Source organism: Vipera berus, assembly GCF_964194415.1.
Source record: "Vipera berus genome assembly, chromosome: 1".
NCBI lineage: Eukaryota > Metazoa > Chordata > Lepidosauria > Squamata > Viperidae > Vipera > Vipera berus.
The window spans coordinates 295,731,143-295,751,000 of NC_138202.1; the positions used below are offsets into that span (position 1 = coordinate 295,731,143).

The 19,858-nt window shown below is 35.7% G+C and overlaps 1 protein-coding gene across 1 annotated transcript in view; it reads left to right on the forward strand.

The window, feature by feature from the left end:
* Positions 1–19,858, forward strand: part of LTBP1 (latent transforming growth factor beta binding protein 1) — a 223,830-nt gene that overhangs the window by 164,034 nt on the left and 39,938 nt on the right. Inside the window, exons 18-23 of the mRNA XM_081313310.1 lie at positions 3,955–4,077; positions 6,341–6,466; positions 8,998–9,120; positions 10,635–10,760; positions 14,947–15,072; positions 17,819–17,962. Of these exons, the coding sequence (XP_081169436.1) occupies positions 3,955–4,077; positions 6,341–6,466; positions 8,998–9,120; positions 10,635–10,760; positions 14,947–15,072; positions 17,819–17,962 (768 nt within the window). The remainder of the gene's footprint in view (positions 1–3,954; positions 4,078–6,340; positions 6,467–8,997; positions 9,121–10,634; positions 10,761–14,946; positions 15,073–17,818; positions 17,963–19,858) is intronic.

The window sequence follows — 19,858 nt, forward strand, 5'->3', positions numbered from 1 at the left end:
TAGCAAAACTTTTAACAATATTAAAATAACATAATAAACAAAAACAGTTGCAATAATAATAAGCATGAAACACAAAAATAAAAATAGGAACAAACAATAACTTTTACAGTTTAATCTTCAAATAACTTTAAAAGATAAATTATGTTCTATAACATTTAGCAGTCAAACATCACAAAATGCTCCAGAAGCACAGTAACTGCAGCCTACTGAAAATATTTCAAGTTTTCAGTAGAATGTATATGGAAAGTTTGGAGGTGGGAAATTTGTAGTAAAGTCTGTCTAGTTTTCTGGTCTCCAAATATATTGGTGAATAAAGTAGGACATATATATGTATGATGTATGCATGTATGTGAAGGACAGCTGCCATATTATTCATGTGCTTGTGCATAAGCCTATAATAGTTTGTAAAATTTGAGGTAATGTGCAGTATCTATCCATTGTGACTCTGGCAGCATGGAGTCACATCATAGGAGTCGGGACCTGTTATATAGTTAATTCTCCTAGTTGTCTTGCTCCATGTTCGATCAGACATCAGACTTTGGGCTTCAGTAAAGGTCTGGAGAATAAGGCTAGTTGCCTAGCAGATGATTGGATTTTTAGTGCATAAAGAGCTAAATGTAAGACAGTCTTGCAAAGATTATATCTGCACCTCAGAATAAGTCTTAAATTTTTGGAAACGTTGGCCTGCTGCTAACAATAACAGACTGTTTCTCTTTCTCATCTTTCATAATAACCAGACATCAAGACATAACAAAATAAATGTCGTGGCATTTTTGCATTCTGAATTTCCCTGATCCTGCTCAGTTTCATCTGATGTGCATTTTCACCGAGTCACTTGCTTGTCATGCTACTGTTTATCCAGGAGTGAAGGAGAAAACCCATGGTTGATGCTTTTGACATTGGCCCTGTGTGTCTAAAAAGATCTTTGCTTGACATCATTAATAATAAACTGAAGCCAGAGTGTAATTTGTAGTTTACCAAGGAAATATATTTGAGCCTTTGACTCCTTTCCACACCCATTTCATTTCAAGTTTTCCATAGCTCTGTCATAGGCTCATATATAACAGTAAAAGAACAATAATATTTCAAGAGCTTGGCCTGGCTCCTTCAGTCTGTTTACATAAACAGCATTATCTATCTATGTATCTATCTCAAACATTGTTAGATTTTTGTCATGACTCAAGGCAGTTTGTGGAATAGAAAAATAAGATCTCTTAACTCATTGTCAGCCTGGGTGTGCTGATATTTTCACCGCTTTGTGAAATGCAGGCAAGGAGAAGTCCTCCCTATACTTGAAAGTGCAAGATATTCCTCCTAGTCCCTACCTCTAATCTTTATATGGGATGGGGTTTCGATTCTGCTTGGGAGAGACAAACCTGCAAATACACAAGTGCCAAACCATCTGTTTTAAACCAGCACCTTGAATTGAATTGAATTGAATTGAATTGTACTGAGCGTGGAAGCTTATTGATTATAAATGTAGTCAGCTCGGCATAGGTTTAACACTCTACTCCTATATTTTTTTATAAGTTGAGGAAAATGTCCTTTATTATTTTTATAAAGCTATTTTTTAAAATTTTCTTTAGAATGTATATCATTGAATAAAATTAGCTAGAACATATGAGAAATCGTTTTCTGAAAAAAATCCAACTAAAAGAAATTATATTTTTCCGGTATTGTCTAGAATCTTACTGCGTGGCTTTTAGCGTCTGGCTGCAGGGAGAGAGAATTTTATTATGTTGGCATTGACTCTGGCTTTTGGCATCTTCTCCTGTGATGTCTGCTTTCAAGGCAAAATGGAACATTTGAAAATGACAACCAGAGTAGACAAGCATTCCTTGGTACAGCCTTTCATTGTGCTAGTCATTGTTGGCAAACCTTGAGGGACTTACTCAGCATTTTCTATGATCTTAAGCAGACATACTTTTATAGTCTTTCTGAACTTCCACCTATTGGTATACTTCCATCCATTATAAAACCTTCCTTTTTCCCTCTCCTAAAAGCAAAATAAAAAATGCATTGATAAAATGTAAATATAAGGGACATTTCGGGGGGGAGAAACACTGGAAAACTAATTGGATCTTGCATTCAATGGGGGAAAAACACTTACGCATAGTTAAATTTGAAGTTCTTTTTGCTGGCTTTGAATCTACTATCCGAGATTGCAACGTACACTTTTCGTCTTTTACAACAGAGACTACTTAAAATGGCCTCCACTGGTGATTTCATGGAGTTTTCTTGCTTGTTTTCACTTGGAATATCAAAAGGAGGCATTAACAATGGTAGACTCATTTAATTGGTTTCTACAGGAGTAAACACAGTGGTTTAAGCAGCATTCTTCAAGTCAACATGGGTGGGAATGATAGAGTTGCATTTAACAGATACAAAGTGCAGCATGTTTTTGAGTGCAATAGATACTGCCCCAAACCTGCCTTTCTTATGGTTGTCCAATACAAAACAAATATCACTTAATGAGAAACAGTAGTGTTATATGAACCGTTTCCAGAAGGCCAAAGCACCTACTGAACCATTTCCTCAAAAGTCCTGTGTTGCTACTATTGTGTAGTGGGTCCGACGCAAGGAAGAGACGCCAGCCGGTGTGTGAATTCAGCTCTTTATTGAAGGGGGGTAGTGAACTGGGGAATGAGGGTTACCTGGTCTCCTTAAATACCTAGCCAGGTAAGCGGACAGCCAATGGGGTTGGCCCTAGGTTTCCCGCCGAAACTAGGTTTCCCGCCGAAACCGTTCAGGCCAACGCCCCCTGGTGGCTGTTGCTATGCAGGTGCCTGCATACATAACAGCTACATCTTCTTGAAGGCTCAGGATTGCCCTATCAAGGCCCTTCCTATGAGACAACACTTCTCATACACAGCTTTTCAGATTACAGACTAGCCTCTCTAAAGGGACAGGCTATTGTAATTCATTTTTCCAGTATAAATTTCAACTCAGTTATTACTCAGTACATTTCCAGATGGATTGGATGATAGAATTAGCATTAGAGTTAGGATTAAGAATAGAAGAAAAATTTATTTACTCTGCATTTGAGTGAATTCATCCAATTTCATATTTTTAAATCATAACAAACCAAGATTGAATTTCTCGGAATAATTTAAAATCTTCATTTCTCCATGATGCGCTTTGCCAGCTTAAAAAACAAATTATTATGGAAACAATCTAGTATATGTGTATAAAAATAATGTATACAATTGTATTATATTATACGAAATTGCAAAAATATGTGTACACTAAGGAGATTTGCAAACACAGATGCATCTGCTTGTATATATATGTATATATATATATACCATAGTACATATATATCTTAGATTTAAAGAAGTGAACAAGAATAATTGGAGAATTAGAAAGCTGAAAGAAATAAGAGACTGAAGAAACTGCAGCCTTGAGCAGAGATATTTAAGGCAGAATATAGCAGAAAGAATATGAAAGAATGACACAGAAGTCCAAGACCTGTTCTCTATTATCCCTGGATACAAGACTTTAAATAACAGATTTAAATTACTGGAAGACAGATTGCAGTTGAATATTAAAAAAAACAATGAAAAATATTTGAGAATAAAACTAATTACCAGTGACATTATACATTCCCTTTCACTAAATATACTGAAGCAGAATTTGATACCCATCTGTCAAAGATGCCCTAATTTGGACCCCTGTACATGCCAAGAGTTGAACTTGATAACACAAATGTTTTCTAATTCTTTTCTTCTCTTCTGATTTCTTTAAAAATAATGAATAAAAACAAGTGTCAGATAAACGGGAATTAACAGATTTATCCATTCCTAGTGGGGAAGCAAACGTGAGTAATAAAAGGAAACCTGACTAAAGTTTGCATTGAAAGAAGTCAGTGACAATTTATTGATAGATTCTGTGGAAAATGTTTGCATCATAGTAAGCAAACAAGTAATGTTTAAAATATATCTTTTCTATTCACAGATGTAAATGAATGTCAGTATAGCAGTCTTTGCACAAATGGCCAGTGCGAAAACCTTGAGGGATCTTTCAGATGCCTTTGTAGCCAAGGTTATCAACTTTCCCCAGCAGGAGATCAGTGTGAAGGTAAAAACATGACTAATGCTTATGTGATTTATTTAATGGCAAGAAATCTATTTATTAAGCATAGTCATCCTTGTTTTGGGTGGCAAGCTTTCTAAAGAAAATGAACTTCTACAGGAAACAGCCACTTTCAGGTCCCCTCTCCCATGCCTCCTCATAGGAGTGGACCCTTAGCAGGCATCCACCATTTATTGAATAGGATAGGCAGAGACTATTAGGAAATTCTAAGATATTCAGATTTTGAGCCACACTGAACTCTGTAGGTAGTGGCCAACACCTTGAATTGTATGTGGAGATATAACATGGCAGTTTCATGTTCTGGACTAGCTGAAGTTTCTGGATGGTTTTCAAAGGCAACCTCGTGTAGAGCAAATTACAATAATCTAAAAATGACAAGAGTATGAGCATCATCATTGCTTCTTGTTCCAAATAAGGCTGTGAGTAGGCAAAAGCTCTCCTAGCTACACTTTCCCCTGCTCTTTCTAGGGGACTGCAACCCCATCAAGAGTAAAAAATGGCACTGTCCTAGAGTCAGCTCCTTACTCAGCAGCCACTCCATCCTGTTTAAGTGGAGCTTCATTTCCCCCATCCAGATTTTGATAGCCTCCAAATGGTACATCATGACTTCCACTGTCTCTCTCAAGTCCAGGATGGAGACGTGAGTTACAATACTCAGTTAACTATCTACATATTGATCATACCTCACCCCAAACCTAATTCTTTGGTAGTTTTATGTAATTTTTAGACAAAATAGAGGAAAGAATTAAATCCTAAGACCTTCCATGACCAAGAGCCCATGACTTTTCTATCCCACAACCACTGTCTGGACCTGCCCACTTAGGTTGGAGTGGAACTATCATAACATTGTCCCCTCAATTCCCATGCCTTTCTAGTAATCCAGAAAGATACTGTAGTCCAGGGGTCCCCAACCTTGGCAACTTTAAGACTTGTGGACTTCAACTCCCAGAATTCCCCAGCCAGCCGGCTGGTGAATTCTGGGAGTTGAAGTCCACAGGTCTTAAGGTTGCCTAGGTTGGGGACCCCTGCTGTAGTCTACTGAAATCTGCTGAAAGATCTAGGTGGGCAAGAACTGTCTTACTTTCTTCATCCAAGTCCTACCAAAGGTCATCTATGAAAGCAACCAGTTAAGCTTCTGTCCCATGCCCAGGTTCAAACCTGGAGTGCCATGAGTCAGGTAATCCATATTCTGCTAGGCCCTGTGCAATTGCAGCCCCATTATTTTTCCCCAGAAAGTTATGGTTAAAGATAGGATAGAAACTGTTTAACTCTGTTGGATACAGACATCTCCTCTTGAGAAGCAGATGAACCAATGCTTTATAAAGGCCTCTGGCATCTCCCTTTCCTCAAAGGAGAATAGTCACATCTAATTTGCAGTCCCTCTCTAGCTGCTTTTTATCAGCCAGGTGGGGCAAGCATCCAGTCCACAAATGGCAAAGCTGAGATTGCAGAGGACCATGGCCAATGGGATTCATGGGATTTAAAAACCTCAGGTAATGCCATAGTGCATTACTTTGGTTATCTTGGGTTCCCAACGAGGGATGCTCACACCCCTTGGGGGTGCGAGATAATACTCCCAGGGGTGCAAAAACTTGGGTTTTCAAAATTATAGTGTATATGCATAATTCGTTGCCGTTATTTTGAACTTTTGTAAGGGGTGCGAGAATATATCAGAAGTGTTCTAAGGGTGCGGGGTATAGAAAGGGTTGGGAACTACTGAGTTATCTCTATAGATTCTGAACTCAGAGTGAGTGTGAGCCATTTTGTTTCTGGAATGAATTTGCGACTAGTTATTCTGCAGCACTGTAGCAATATATGTTTTTCTACTTTTTTGTGTGACTTTTAAATGACTTTTCCTGCCGAAATCCAGATGTTGGCATAGCTGAGCATCCTTAAAGTATGAGAAAGGAAAAAGTTATTGTAAGCTCATGGGTGAGCAACAGCTGAATATGATTGGAGTCAATTTCAATAAAAAATTATAATAATATTGTGTATCCAGATCCATCCATCCAATTTCTCCCTGTTGGCAACCTGCCAGTATTACAACACGGGCAATTAATACAGGAAAGACAACTTACTCTATCAAGCAACCATATTGAAATTGCTAATAAACTTAATATGTTTTGATTCAATTCTTAATGCTCTTTGAAAATATAAGTACACGAATGTATTTTAAAACAGTTAAAAACTGTTAGTTGTGGGGAACAGAGTTTAAATAAATACCTAAATGTTTATTGATTATTTGCAGATGTAGATGAATGTCAGCAGCAGCAGCAGCTCTGCAGAAATGGGCAATGCAGAAATGTAGCTGGATCTTACAGGTGTATTTGTGAGCAAGGCTATCAGTTGTCACATGCAAGAGACTATTGTGAAGGTATATTGTAACTTTCATTTTTACCATGTTTTCATTAACCATTCAGCCAAATGCTATTTTGTGAATTACAATTTTTACACTCTGTGTGTGTGTTTGTGTGAGATAACACATGAAATGATATCATTCAATGCGAAGCATTCTTCCTAACAATATTATTACTTAGAATCATAGGCGTATGATCAAGGGGAGTGGGACATTTGTTGGCCATGTAGTCCAAACTCTTGCTGAGGGCAGAAGATACCTTCCCTCATCCTAAATAATAACTTCAAGCAAAGGTTACAAAAAAAACCCCAATTCTTACTCTTTGGGGCTACCCTACCACAGCCTTTCTACAGTATAATAATTGTGTAACAAATGCACAATTATTTCATCCTTGTTATATATATAGTCAATTGTTCTTTCTTTTCACCTTAATTTCCATGGTGGGTGATTTTGGAACATCACAGCACTAGAGAAGGTAGCTGATTCACTTTCATGGGCATATATTTTATATGAAACATTGGACTCTAGTTGATGCCTCCACCTACATTTCTAACATATTTTGTTGGTCTTGAATTGATTAAAGTACCAAACGTTATAACTTAGTAACTAAAACAAATATTCTTAGAAACTTGTGCCTGATTTAAATGTAGTATTGTTAGCCAGTGACCAATTGCTGAAAAAAAATACATAAATGCTTTTGCGATTCATGAAATCTGAGTTCTTGTATGATTTAGATTTATATAAGGGGACAAATGGTTATATCATTTAACAGCTGTGTGGAACATAGACATTCAAAAGCTTTCTTTTCTGTGGAAATACAATTATGGGAATGCTTCTCTTGTTGACATTCCATCTGTCAGACATGTTACATATGGCCTCTTTAATTTTTTACTGCTGGTAAGTGATTTTATATATATAGGTTTGCCCAGAATAAAAAGAGACTTGAATTAGTCTGAGTCTTTCCCCTATTATATTCTTATTTAAACTTGGTTGTCTACCAACTGTGGTTTCCAAATAATCTGAAGCAATTTTTAAAATACTTGGGGGGAAGCTATATGTAAGTCATAGTTTTTAAAATTTTGCTGGCATTCTTATAGCCATGTTCATATTATTGTAACCCTTAACAAATTAAATAACATTTGCCTCCCCTTCATGTTTAATTACAAGACAAGTCAAGTAAAACAACTGTAGGATTGCATGGGATCACCATCATTGTAATATATTTATTGTCTGGATTTATGAACATGAACTTCATTTACATATGTGTTAAATCTGTTCTTTCATAATTGTTTCATCCAAAATTATAAGTGGTCTCTGGGCAAAGCATCTAAATCATACAAGCACCCACATAATTCAGCTTCATTATCAAGTAATATGATGAGCCGTACATTAAATTATTTAGCTTCTATAAATATGGTACAAGAATTTCTCAATTTATTATCAAAACATTGTGTCTATTTTTTAAAAGGATTTTGCCAGTGTTTTATACAATTTAAATAACTGAGCATGTTTTTGTTCATTTTTATTGCCTTTAATATAACAGAAAAAGAAACAAAACATAAAAATACATATATTATCGCATATATTTTTATTTGCAAGATTACTTGCAGGAACGCTATATTATGGAAGGGAGAGAATGGTTTGAGTTTATCCAGAATAAGTATAGGGTTAAGAAGTTTTATATTTGAATAAGGCTTCTTTCTTTGTTTCTTTTTCTATATTAGTTTTTTTATATATATATTTAATATTACTAAGGTTTGTTTTATCCTATATAAGCTAGAGAGTGATAGATTTTAGAGTTTATGGTTGTTAGTATATGGTTGTTTATGATTGTTTTTTTATACATACCTTGTATTTAGCTCTGGGAAGTCGGGGGGGGAGGGGGGGAGGGGGGGAGGAAGGGGGGGAGGGAGAAGGGTGGGGGAGGGGGGATTTTCTAAGGGAAAAATTGTATGTTAAAACTTCAATAAAAAAATAAATAAAAAAAATTAAAAATACATATATTATCAAAAAACAGTAGCGTATGTTTAATAAATAAGTGAAAAATACAGCAAAAAACAAGATACAAAAGTATGTGTATTGTTTATTGTTAGAACAATAAACAATTTCAATTCTATATATAATTATCTAATACAAATATTATTTGTCTGTGTGTGTGTATAAAATAAACATACCACTAACATGCTTTATTTAACTTACTGTGTTTTGCACAAATGAGTCCTATATTTTCTTACGTATCCATACAAAGTACATTTCTATCAGCAGACTGCTATTTATATCCTAATACTGTCTGTTCAGCCAATGATGATATACATATGGGCTCCAGTGTTGCCCAAATTGGAAAATTCTTAGCACCAATTGTTCGCTTCTAGTGCTTGAAATTTAGAACATTCTAGCATTATTTGAAGGTAGATTAATATTTTGTTGCCTTTATGGTACCCCAAAACGTACTTTTATGTGAATCACTCAAGCATTCCTCTATCTCTGATTTTTCTATAGAGAGATATTGTTAGTTAAGTATCTTCTATCTGAAATTGGATTTGTTTCAGATATTAATGAATGCCAAGAAGACAAGAATGTTTGTCGTGGGGGAACTTGTATTAATACCAAAGGGTCTTATGAGTGTACATGTCCAGAGGGCTTCCAGTTAATTCCTTCTAGAGGTTGTCAAGGTACAGTATCATTAAAGGATTTCTTTTTTTAAAAAAAGCTAAGAAACATAATATTGTATGGTAGAAATTATTGTATGAGTATTCTTGACATCATAGCATTTGTCAAGCACTATCCTGACATTTACAATTGTTTTAAAAGAATTATCCCATAAGTTCAAATTTTACCACGTTTCATTTTTTAATCTTTGTACAATTAAAAATTATAATTATTAATATTATAATTATAAATTTAATACATCCTTTCATTTGCATAAGTTCCTGCATAATAGAAGTTGATAGTTTTCCAGAAAAAAAATGGACTGAAAAAAATCCTATGAAAATGAGTATGAGTCCAATTAGTACATTCATCTTAGTATCCATCATCTCCACAAGTATGTAGACAACGTTATTTGGTGTGTTGGAAGGAAAGCCTGAATTACCTGCTTCTGCATATTTTAGAATAGTTACCTTGAAAAGCAGGCATACAGCGTGGAAAATGTCAAACTCTACTTGACCTTAACCAAAAGGCTGCAAAACAGTTAAAATTGCCTGAAGTGGTGAAAATTGATCCCAAGAAATTTTCTGTCCCACTTTTATTAGCATTTGTAACATTTACCAACAAGTGCTGGAGTAGACATGTTCTTGTGAATAGTGGGCATAATTGCAATGTTGAGAACACTCACAAAAGAGCGAGGTTTCAGGAGTTTTTCAGAAACCAAATCTGGTAAGTTGTTTCACTACCACTTCTCCTCTAGCTCCTTAGAAAAATCTTTCACCATCCTTTTTCTGTATTTTTTTCCTGAAATTTCAAAGTACTGGGCTGTAAATATATTCCTTCCACCCCTCTTAATGGTTTATGTGAAAGCCAGGAGCACTTTCATAAATAAAGATGAAGGTAGAGGCTAGCATTTTCCTTGGTAGAATGCCAGTCCTGATTTAATTATTTATTTAATGTAATACTTTTTAAAAATGGTGCCAAGTGATGAAAGGAACCTTGCAGCAAGAAGGGAATTGGAGACGTGTTTTGGAGCCAGTGAACATCATAAATGGTGCAGTACTGTCTCCAGTATACTTCAGCTGGCATTATGCTGAGATCAAGCATCATCAAGAAGTCACTGTCAAAAATCAGCATCTTTATGGACATACAGTACTCAATTTGACATTTGTATTCCTGCTTTTAGCATCTAAGAAATACCTGCTATAAGATACACAACTGCAGCCTTTTTGTATTCAGCCGGGTTATTTTTTTAAGTATTGGCATAAGGTGTACTGCATTTCCAAGATTCAACATTACTTTGTTAGGTTAGTGGGAAGGAGAAGAATCCCATTTCACTCTTGGAGGCTAGTTAGTTAGTATGGCACAGTTATCAACCATGCAATTTTTATTACTTGTTAATAAAGACTTTCCTGGAGTTTCCCATATATGAGTATTTCAGAAATAGTAATGGCTATTTTAAATGTTGCTGATCATGTTAGAAGTTCAGGGTTCATATTAATATAAATTTGTTTGGCCTCTGTTTTTGTGTTCCCTCCAGATATCAATGAATGTGCAGGATCCAACCTCTGCTCCTCCCATGGAAAATGTTTAAATACTGAGGGTTCTTTCCGCTGCATTTGTGAACAGGGTTTTACGGTTTCTAGAGATGGCCGAACATGTGAAGGTGAAATGGGTTTGATAGAGCTCTGATTCTTATATCCAATCATTAGTTTTCATTCCTTCTCTAAAAAGATCCTCATAGAACTCCATGCTCTACAAAATTGACAGAATAATATATTTCACTGTCCCACATAATGATTTAGATGAGTTAACAGCAGCACAGTGAAATTCTTTGAGTTTTCTCAGAAGAAGTAATTTAACAGGGTGTCAAACAGTAGTTCCCAGCTCATAACATTGTATGAGCTGCCTAAGGGCACCAAATGACAAATACCAAATATTTGTCACACAGAAATATAGATCTATATGAAGCCTTTTATTTAAGATGTCTTTGAATATTAGTAGCTCGGATTGGTAGATGGGCTTTTGGTTTGACCTCTGAGCTTGCAGCCAAATCGCCAAGCTTGGAGATCAAACTAACAGCCCAGCCTTTTATTTCTTTACACTCAAGAATCAAATCTAGCCCAATTCTGTATAAGAATAAGCTACTGCTTTTAGATAATGGATATGGGTTTAGGAGGTTATGTTTTATTAGGTGAGGCCCAACAGGAAGAAAAGAATGAGATTGCTGTCTCTTCTATTAAACCAGGTTAATACCATCGTCTTTCTAACACTATTAAGGGGTAAATGGTCTGGACAAATCCAAGAAAACTACAGAAGAATATGTGGTTCATATTTTGACCATAGAATGATAGCTTTGCAACGGTTTCATTCCCAACATAAGCAGATACTTATTTCTAAATGTTTTTTCTGTACAATTTGGCTTATTATATCCACTAATATCAATGGATATAATCAGGGCTTTTTTTGTCATAGAACGCTCAGAACGGAGTTCCGGCACCTTTTTTGGATGGAACCTTGTAGGGTAGGCAAGGCAGGCTGTATGACATGTGTGAGTTCCAGCACCTTTTTCTTTTACAAAAAAAGCACTGGATATAATATTAGGAAAGTCATTGCTGTATGATAGTTAAGGTGATAGCATGGATTAGGAATATTCACTTTCTATTGAACATGGAAGTTGGGCTGACTTTGGGCCGGCCATTCATTCATTCATTGATTCATTCATTCTTTATTCTTTTTTTTAAACAAAAAGTTGTATTAATTTTTTTAACATAATCACCTTCATATTCGGTAAACAGTGCGTTCTCTGAGTTTACATTTAAGAAACATTCACTAACAGTTGATTTCTATTGTCTATAATCCACATAATAACTTTGCTTGATTTCCTCTTTTTCCCATAATGTTCTCTTTTACCAACCTTAAGTTAATACAATTCTTGTTATTTTAGTGAATGATGATTGAGTATAAAAGTTTTCTAATATTTCTACAGATAATAACCACATCAATATAATATTCCTTTTCTATCTAGTCATTCTGGTTGTTTCATCATAGATCCTGTTTACAGTTCTTGTTTATATTTGTTTTTCCCACAATGTTCAAAACATTCTTACTGGTTAAGATTTTCTCACAGTTAATTACCTTTACCTATTTAAGTCTATTTTTTCTCATGTAAGCCAACCCAATACTTTTACCTTTCTTAAAGAATAAACAAGACTAAAAAAAAGAAAAAAATAAGAAGAATAAAAAAATAAAAAGATAGTATGCTACTTAAAATTCCTATTTCTTATAAGCTAGTACATATTTATTTCCAAAAAATTTTCATTCTTTTTACCATAATTAAAAATATATTTAATCTTTAAATATTCCATTTAATAAATCTAGTCTTCTAGTCTTTTAATTCTTATTCAAAACATTTTTAATCCATTGTAATTTTCTTAAAGTCAATCACCTTTAAATATCTAAAACATTTCCTTTATATAAGCCATTCCAACTCTTTTATATTACTCATATCAAGAAATAAAATAAAAAGAGAGAAGAAAAAGAAAGTACTATGTTACTTGAGGGGCTCTTCCCTCTTAAAATCAAATTCATATCCAAAATTTTTCTATTTCTTTAACCATATTCGAACAGGTGTTTCTTTTTTAAATATTCTCTCCAACAGGCCCCATCGTCTATTTTCTTAATTTTCAGTTTAGCCTTTTTCTTTTGCCCAGTATCTTTCTTAATCAATATGTTCTGCTGAATCAAAGAATCTTTCCATATTCTTGTAGGTGTTACTGTAGATATAAAAGGTAAGACAAGTACAATATCTTTCTGAGAGGCATTTGCCCATTCATTTTTGTTGAAAATCTTTTTTTTTTCTTTTTCTTTTTCTCTCTGCTTCTCTTATCATTTTTTGTCTCTCCAGTTCTAGTGTTTTTCCTGGCATGTCTGCAGTCCATTTTGTCCAATATTTTTTTTTATCCTCAAATTTGTTTTGTGGTGTTAAAGTATAAGTTGTCTTTTCCAAATCCAGTATTTCTTGTAAACATTTTTCCACTTGGGTTAAATCATACTTCTTTGTTTTGTTAGGTTCTATCTTTAAGTCTCTATCCTCAAATTTGTATTCAGTTGTCTGTTTTATCTGTTCCTTCTCTGTTGTTGTTTCCTGGGATTTTTTTGTTGTAAAGTTAAATTGGAGATGAATTGGTTTATATTTTCTAACATATTTTGGATTTCTTTGTGGTTTGAAATCATCGTTATTTGAATTAGTTGCAACCTATCGTATGTCTCCTCTTGAAAAGTATTTATTTTTTCTTGATAGGTTCTTTCTATAAATCTCTGATTTTCCATGATGGTGAAGAATCCAAATTTTCTTTTCTCTGCAAATAGCTTTGGGGTCAGAGTTAAATAGGTAAAGGTAAAGGTTCCCCCGCACATGCATGCTAGTCATTTCCGACTCTAGGGGCTCATCTCCGTTTCAAAGCTGAAGAGCTAGCGTTTGTCCGAGGACATCTCTGTGGTCATGTGGCCGGCATGACTAGATGCCAAAGGCGCACAGAATGCTGTTACCTTCCCACCGTAGTGGTCCCTATTTTTCTACTTGCATTTTTACGTGCTTTCGAACTGCTAGGTTGGCAGAAGCTGGGACGAGTAACAGGCACTCACTCTGTTATGCGGCACTCAGGATTCGACCCGCCAAACTGCCGACCTTCTGATCGACAAGCTCAGCTCAGTTAAATAGATACTTGTAATCCAGAAAGTTCAAAAAAGTTTTCTTTGTTCCCTGATGTTTGTAAGTCTCACTTTGTCTGCAGCCCAGATTGTTTTCTTTTTTGTCACAGCTGTTCTCTATTGTTAGAGCTTTGAAGGTCACAAGTAGAGATTAGTTTTTTTCCAGATTTTGCCAAGTCCTCTATGAAAGCCATAGCTTATCGTAGTCTTCATCCACCACTAGATGTCAGCACTGGTTTATTTTTCAAATTTTCAAAATGAACAAAATGCCTTTAAAATGAGAATCTTAACCATTCAGTGATTTCAAACTTATCCAAATTTAGGTTTTATAGTCATTTCATTTCATTTCAATACATTTTTGTCCTCCATAAAAGGTTTAATTCACCACTTCCATTAGTAAAAGGTTGGGGCAAAAATCTCCCCCTCTCCTTCACTTTCAGAGGTGTTTTGCTTTTTGGGATTTTTTTTCTTCAGGAAAGTTGATAAATAGGATAGAGAAAATCAATGTTCTTACCCAGATTCAAATGTGCTGTTTACAATCAGGTTAAAATAGTGCTTTTGACTTCGATTGCTTGCAGCTTGGGCTAGACTCTGAAGTTAGACTAGCCTTTCTCCTGTTGGTTTCTGGAAGGCTTCTCCTGGACCAATCAGGTCAACCACCATCTCTCCAAGGTCCCTGGGACTTCCTTCCTTCTTTGCAGCCTCTTCAGGGTGGCTTCAGGCCCATTTAGAGTCCCCTAACAGGAAAAAAACTCAGCTGAAGGGCATGGAGTCCCGAACCCCTCGACTGCTGTACTGCTGTGCAGGACCAGAAGTTTCATTCATTATTTATTCATTCATCCATTTATTCATTCAATTTTTATAGCCACCCATCTCACATACATGGCTCTGGGCAGCTTACAAAATTAAAACATAAACAATACCAATATCATTTTCTTTCAGTCCAACTCAGTCTCACATGGCTATTGTTAGGAAAAGGCTGCCTTGCTCTTAGAGTAAAGGCAGAAGTAATAATAATAATAATAATAATAATAATAATAATAATAATAATAATAATAATAATAATAATAATAATAATAATAACAACAACAACAACAACAACAACAACAACAAGAAGAAGTATAATTTGCTATTTTCAGATATGGATGAATGTGCAAACAATACTATATGCGGTGACCATGGTTTCTGTGAAAATTCTCCCGGCTCCTACCGCTGTCTTTGTTATCAGGGATATCAATATCTGCAGGATGGGCAGGGTTGTGTGGGTAAGTTGTTAAATTTTAACAATTTTCCTTAACAAATCAATTTTCGTAAGTTTCTTGTTATTTTTATTATGTACAGAAATAAATTTATGAACAACTTTTTAATAAGGCACCCATTATCTTACCTTTTTAGAATCCTTTTGTGAAAACATCACACTGTTCATACATTTTGTTAATATTATTGGCATAATTTAACTTTTTAAAGTTTTTAAAATTTAAAAGGGAAATACAAATGACAAACCAAGAGAGCAATTAGGATAATGGGATAAAGGAACCATAGTGGCGCAGTAGTTAGAATGCAGTATTGCAGGCAAACTCTGCCAATAGCCTGGAGTTTGATCTTAACAGGCTCAAGGTTCACTCAGTCTTCCATTCTTCTGAGATTAGTAAAATGAGGAGCCAGATTGTTGGAGGCAATGTGCTGACTCTGTCCCAAATTGGGGCGCCAATAAGGAGGCTACATTGTATGGAGATATGAGAATAATATGCAAGATCTAGAATAGGATTGTTTTGGACCAAGATCACAAAATGACAACGAAATCAGAACTACCTGAACATTGGTGGCACAAACACTTTCCCTTCATTTTGAAGTTGGAAACAGATGAAAATCCTCTAAAATAGAAAACTTCCAAGTAAAAGAAGAAACTCTTCTTAATTCATATGTGTGACACTAGTCCCGTCATTCTTAAGTCCTGCTGAAAATATCAAGTTTCACCTTTGATGCATTTCTGCTCCAGGTTACCCTTCTGTTCTTTCCCTATCTTTCCTCCCTCCTCCTACCATTCTTCCGATACACAAGGAATCTTGAGAGTTAGGAGGGGGCACCAAGAAATGCATCTATCAAGATCAAAAACCCAAGGATAAAGAGAACAAAAGAAAACAAAAAGTCCTCTCCAGTCTGTTTTTCTCGATTTAGAATAAATTAGATAACAAGAAAAATGAATTAAAATCCTACCCACTAGAAATGCATTTTTCCCTCCAAAAAACATTCTGTGTACTGGAAATAGTTGAAGGACAAAGCTGAGGAGGTTGAAGACACTACTTTGCTTTTCCCTGGCCAAAACTAAATAAATGAATCATTTAGCAAATAAACAATATTCCCTTGTCAGCAAGGTTAGGGGCAGCTTTCATTATATTTGATAGAAGTGCCTTTAGCCGTTTTAATTTATCTGCTGCAGCCCTGCCAAATAAAAGGCTGGGGGCCCAGAGATCCATGTGATAAAAGGGCAAAACTAAAGCTCTTTGGAAAACAATTGAATCATTGAACAACTGAAGTCATCAGTTGCAAATTCTGCATTCACCAAAGTAGTTTATTTGTGTGGACTGAAAATATCTCAGAACAAGAAAGTTTTCCAAAATGAAATGGTAAATGATAGCTTTAAGAAGAGTTTCTGCCCTAATACTCTCATTTCTTCATTAATATAAGATCAGGGCCATGATAACCAATATATGGTTGAGATCCAGAGGTCTAACATGTAGGGAAAAACATATTTGGAGAGCACCTTTAGAAAATCTTAGTCAAACTAAAGCTAATAATTTTGAAAAAGCTTAGTTAAGTCTAAACTTTTAAGACAATGGAAACTTTTTAGTCAAAGTAATTTCTGTCTAGTGGCTTTAGAGCAGGGGTCTTCAAACTCGGCCCTTTTATGACTCATGGACTTCAACTGTTGACATCCTATGTCATACTTAGGTTCAGCAGAATGACAGGGGGAAAAAACATCACCATGATGCCATAGAACCTCAGATCATTGCTATGTATCTCATGAGCTATGACTAGACTTGAACCTGATTTTTAAATTTCAAAGTTCCAGAAATTCCACAAAACTGTTAAACAATACACATTTTCTTTTATATAATCATTTTTTATGATTGGGAGATATTAGTCCTGCATTATGCCAGTTATTTCAAATCCTCCCAGAGTTATAAAAGGTCATAAGGCAGCCTCAGAAGAAAAATAACAATTCCCTACTATGAATTTCTGTTCTCTAAATCAGTTGAGGGCATTCAACCTCCTTTGTTTTCCAGAATTAGAATTTTTATGTGGAGTTCTACCTGCCCTGGGCTTATATGGATGGACCTTGGTGATACGAGTTTTCCCCAAGTTTCTTATTTCCTTTTCTTTTCTACCCTTGATATACATTAAGAAGCCTTTAAACTGATATCTGAAACTTATTACAATTTTAATTGTTTTCTAGGTGTTTTTTTTTAAAGACTTGAGGGGCAGTTTTGTTTTGTTTTTTCCCTCTTCCTTGGTCTAAGAGGCAAGATGGCTCCTTCCAAATTTGCTCCAGAAAGAGATGCCATTTTGATTCTGCAGTATGGAACACCTTACATTTCACTCAAAGAATTCATCTTTGGGATTTTTTTGTTTTGTTTTTTATAACGTTCTGAAGTCAGTACTGTTAGAGCCACCCTTAGTAAATGCAACATTTTTAGTATTATACTACAGTTTGCCAAGTTGATTAGGGATGCATTCTTGAATTCCAGTTGTGGAAATGTTAATGACAGTTTGGAATAAATAATTATACGAGTTATTTTCAATAATAATTATGTTAGTTATATAATAAATGCAAATATTTTTTAAAAAAATAAATATTTTCAGCTTCCCAGCTGATAACACTGATGTAAAGAGAAATAAAAGTCTTTTCTTTGGTGATGATGATGATGATGATGTTAATATTGATGTTAAATTTAACAGAGCAAAACAAAATGAAGGAAGTTTGGGTTGATGTTGCACTTTATTTTTCAGATGTGAATGAATGTGAAATGCTAAGTGGGGTATGTGGTGAAGCTCTCTGTGAAAATGTGGAAGGCTCCTTCCTGTGTCTGTGTTCCAATGAAAACCAGGAATACGACCCAATGAGTGGTCTGTGTCAGTTCCGCTCCTCAACAGGTAATGTCCAGTGACTCTGAATGTATCTGTTGGTTAACATGTAGACTGACATAACTCAAAAGAAAGGCCAATTGTACCAAATTGTTCTGTCATATATTCAAATTTTAATGATAATAATGAACTAATGACTGTTAGGTTCACTGGAGAAGAGCCTAATGCTGGGAAAGGTGGAGGGCAAGAGAAGAAGGGGACGACAGAGAATGAGGTGGCTGGATGGAGTCCCTGAAGCAGTAGGCGTGAGCTTAAATGGACTTCAGAAGATGGTAGAGGATAGGAAGGCCTGGAGGAACGTTGTCCATGGGGTTGCGATGGGTCGGTCACAACTTCGCAACTAACAACAACAACAATGACTGTGAATGGTTTGAAAAAATATTGTTTTGAAAGTTGTATAAATTTCCTGCCAGTTTCTTATGCTTATCCATTCTTTAAATATCATTTATACATATATTTATTATGTTTTCTAGCTTGCATTCTTGAAACATCTCAAAATTACACATTTCAAAAAACTGATGCATAAACCATGATCAGGTTTAAAAAGATAGAAGAGTACAAATAATAATATATAATCCATGAAAACTTGCAATCCCAATATTAGGTTCTTAAATCACCTTTGTTAATGTATTGACTGTGAAAGTTTCAGAGAAGCTAAAAGCAGAGGCTTACATTACATTAAACCAATTATTTTTGTTACAACATATACATACAGTAATGTTCTTTATCCAATTCATAATTCAGAATAAAGTAGAGTAAAAAATACATAATATATATTACAGATAGCAATAGCAAAAATAATAATGCTGTAGTATGGCTGTTCCCCTTCATGGATTACTGCCTTGTCGTGGCGAAGGGGCTTGCGTAATTCAATGAAGCTATGAGCTATGCCGTGCAGGGCCACCCAAGACGGACAGGTCATAGCAGAGAGTTCTGACAAAACGTGATCCACTGGAGAAGGAAATGGCAACCCACTCCAGTATCTTTGCCATGAAAACTCTATGGACAGTACCAAAAGGCAAAACGATATGACGCTGGAAGATGAGCCCCTCAGGTCGGAAGGCGTCCAATATGCTACTGGGGAAGAGCAGAGGGCTAGTACTAGTAGCGCCAGAAAGAATGAAGCGACTGGGCCAAAGCCGAAAGGACGCTCAGCTGTGGATGTGTCTGGTGGTGAAAGGAAAGTCCGATGCTGTAAAGATTTTGTCTCCATAGGAACCTGGAATGTAAGATCCATGAATCAAGGCAAGCTGGACGTGGTCAAACAAGAGATGACAAGACTGAACATTGACATCTTAGGTATCAGCGAACTAAAATGGACAGGAATGGGTGAATTTAATTCAGATGACCATCAGGTATACTACTGCAGGCAAGAATCCCTCAGAAGAAATGAAGTAGCCTTCATAGTCAATAAAAGAGTAGGAAAAGCAATACTGGGATACAATCCTCAAAATGACAGAATGATCTCAGTTCGAATCCAAGGCAAACCATTCAATATCACAGTAATCCAAGTCTATGCCCCAACCACCAGTGCTGAAGAGGATGAAATTGACCAGTTCTATGAAGCACTACAGCACCTTATAGAACTAACACCAAAAAATGATGTGCTTATCATCATGGGGGATTGGAATGCTAAAGTAGGAAGCCAAAAGATAACCGGAATAACAGGCAGGTTTGGCCTTGGAGTACAAAATGAAGCAGGGCACAGGCTGATAGAATTCTGTCAAGAGAATACGATGGTCATAGCAAACACTCTTTTCCAACAACCCAAGAGACGGCTCTACACATGGACATCACCCGACGGTCAACACAGAAATCAGATTGACTATATGCTCTGCAGCCAAAGATGGAGAAGCTCTATACAGTCAGTAAAAACAAGACCAGGAGCTGACTGTGGCTCAGACC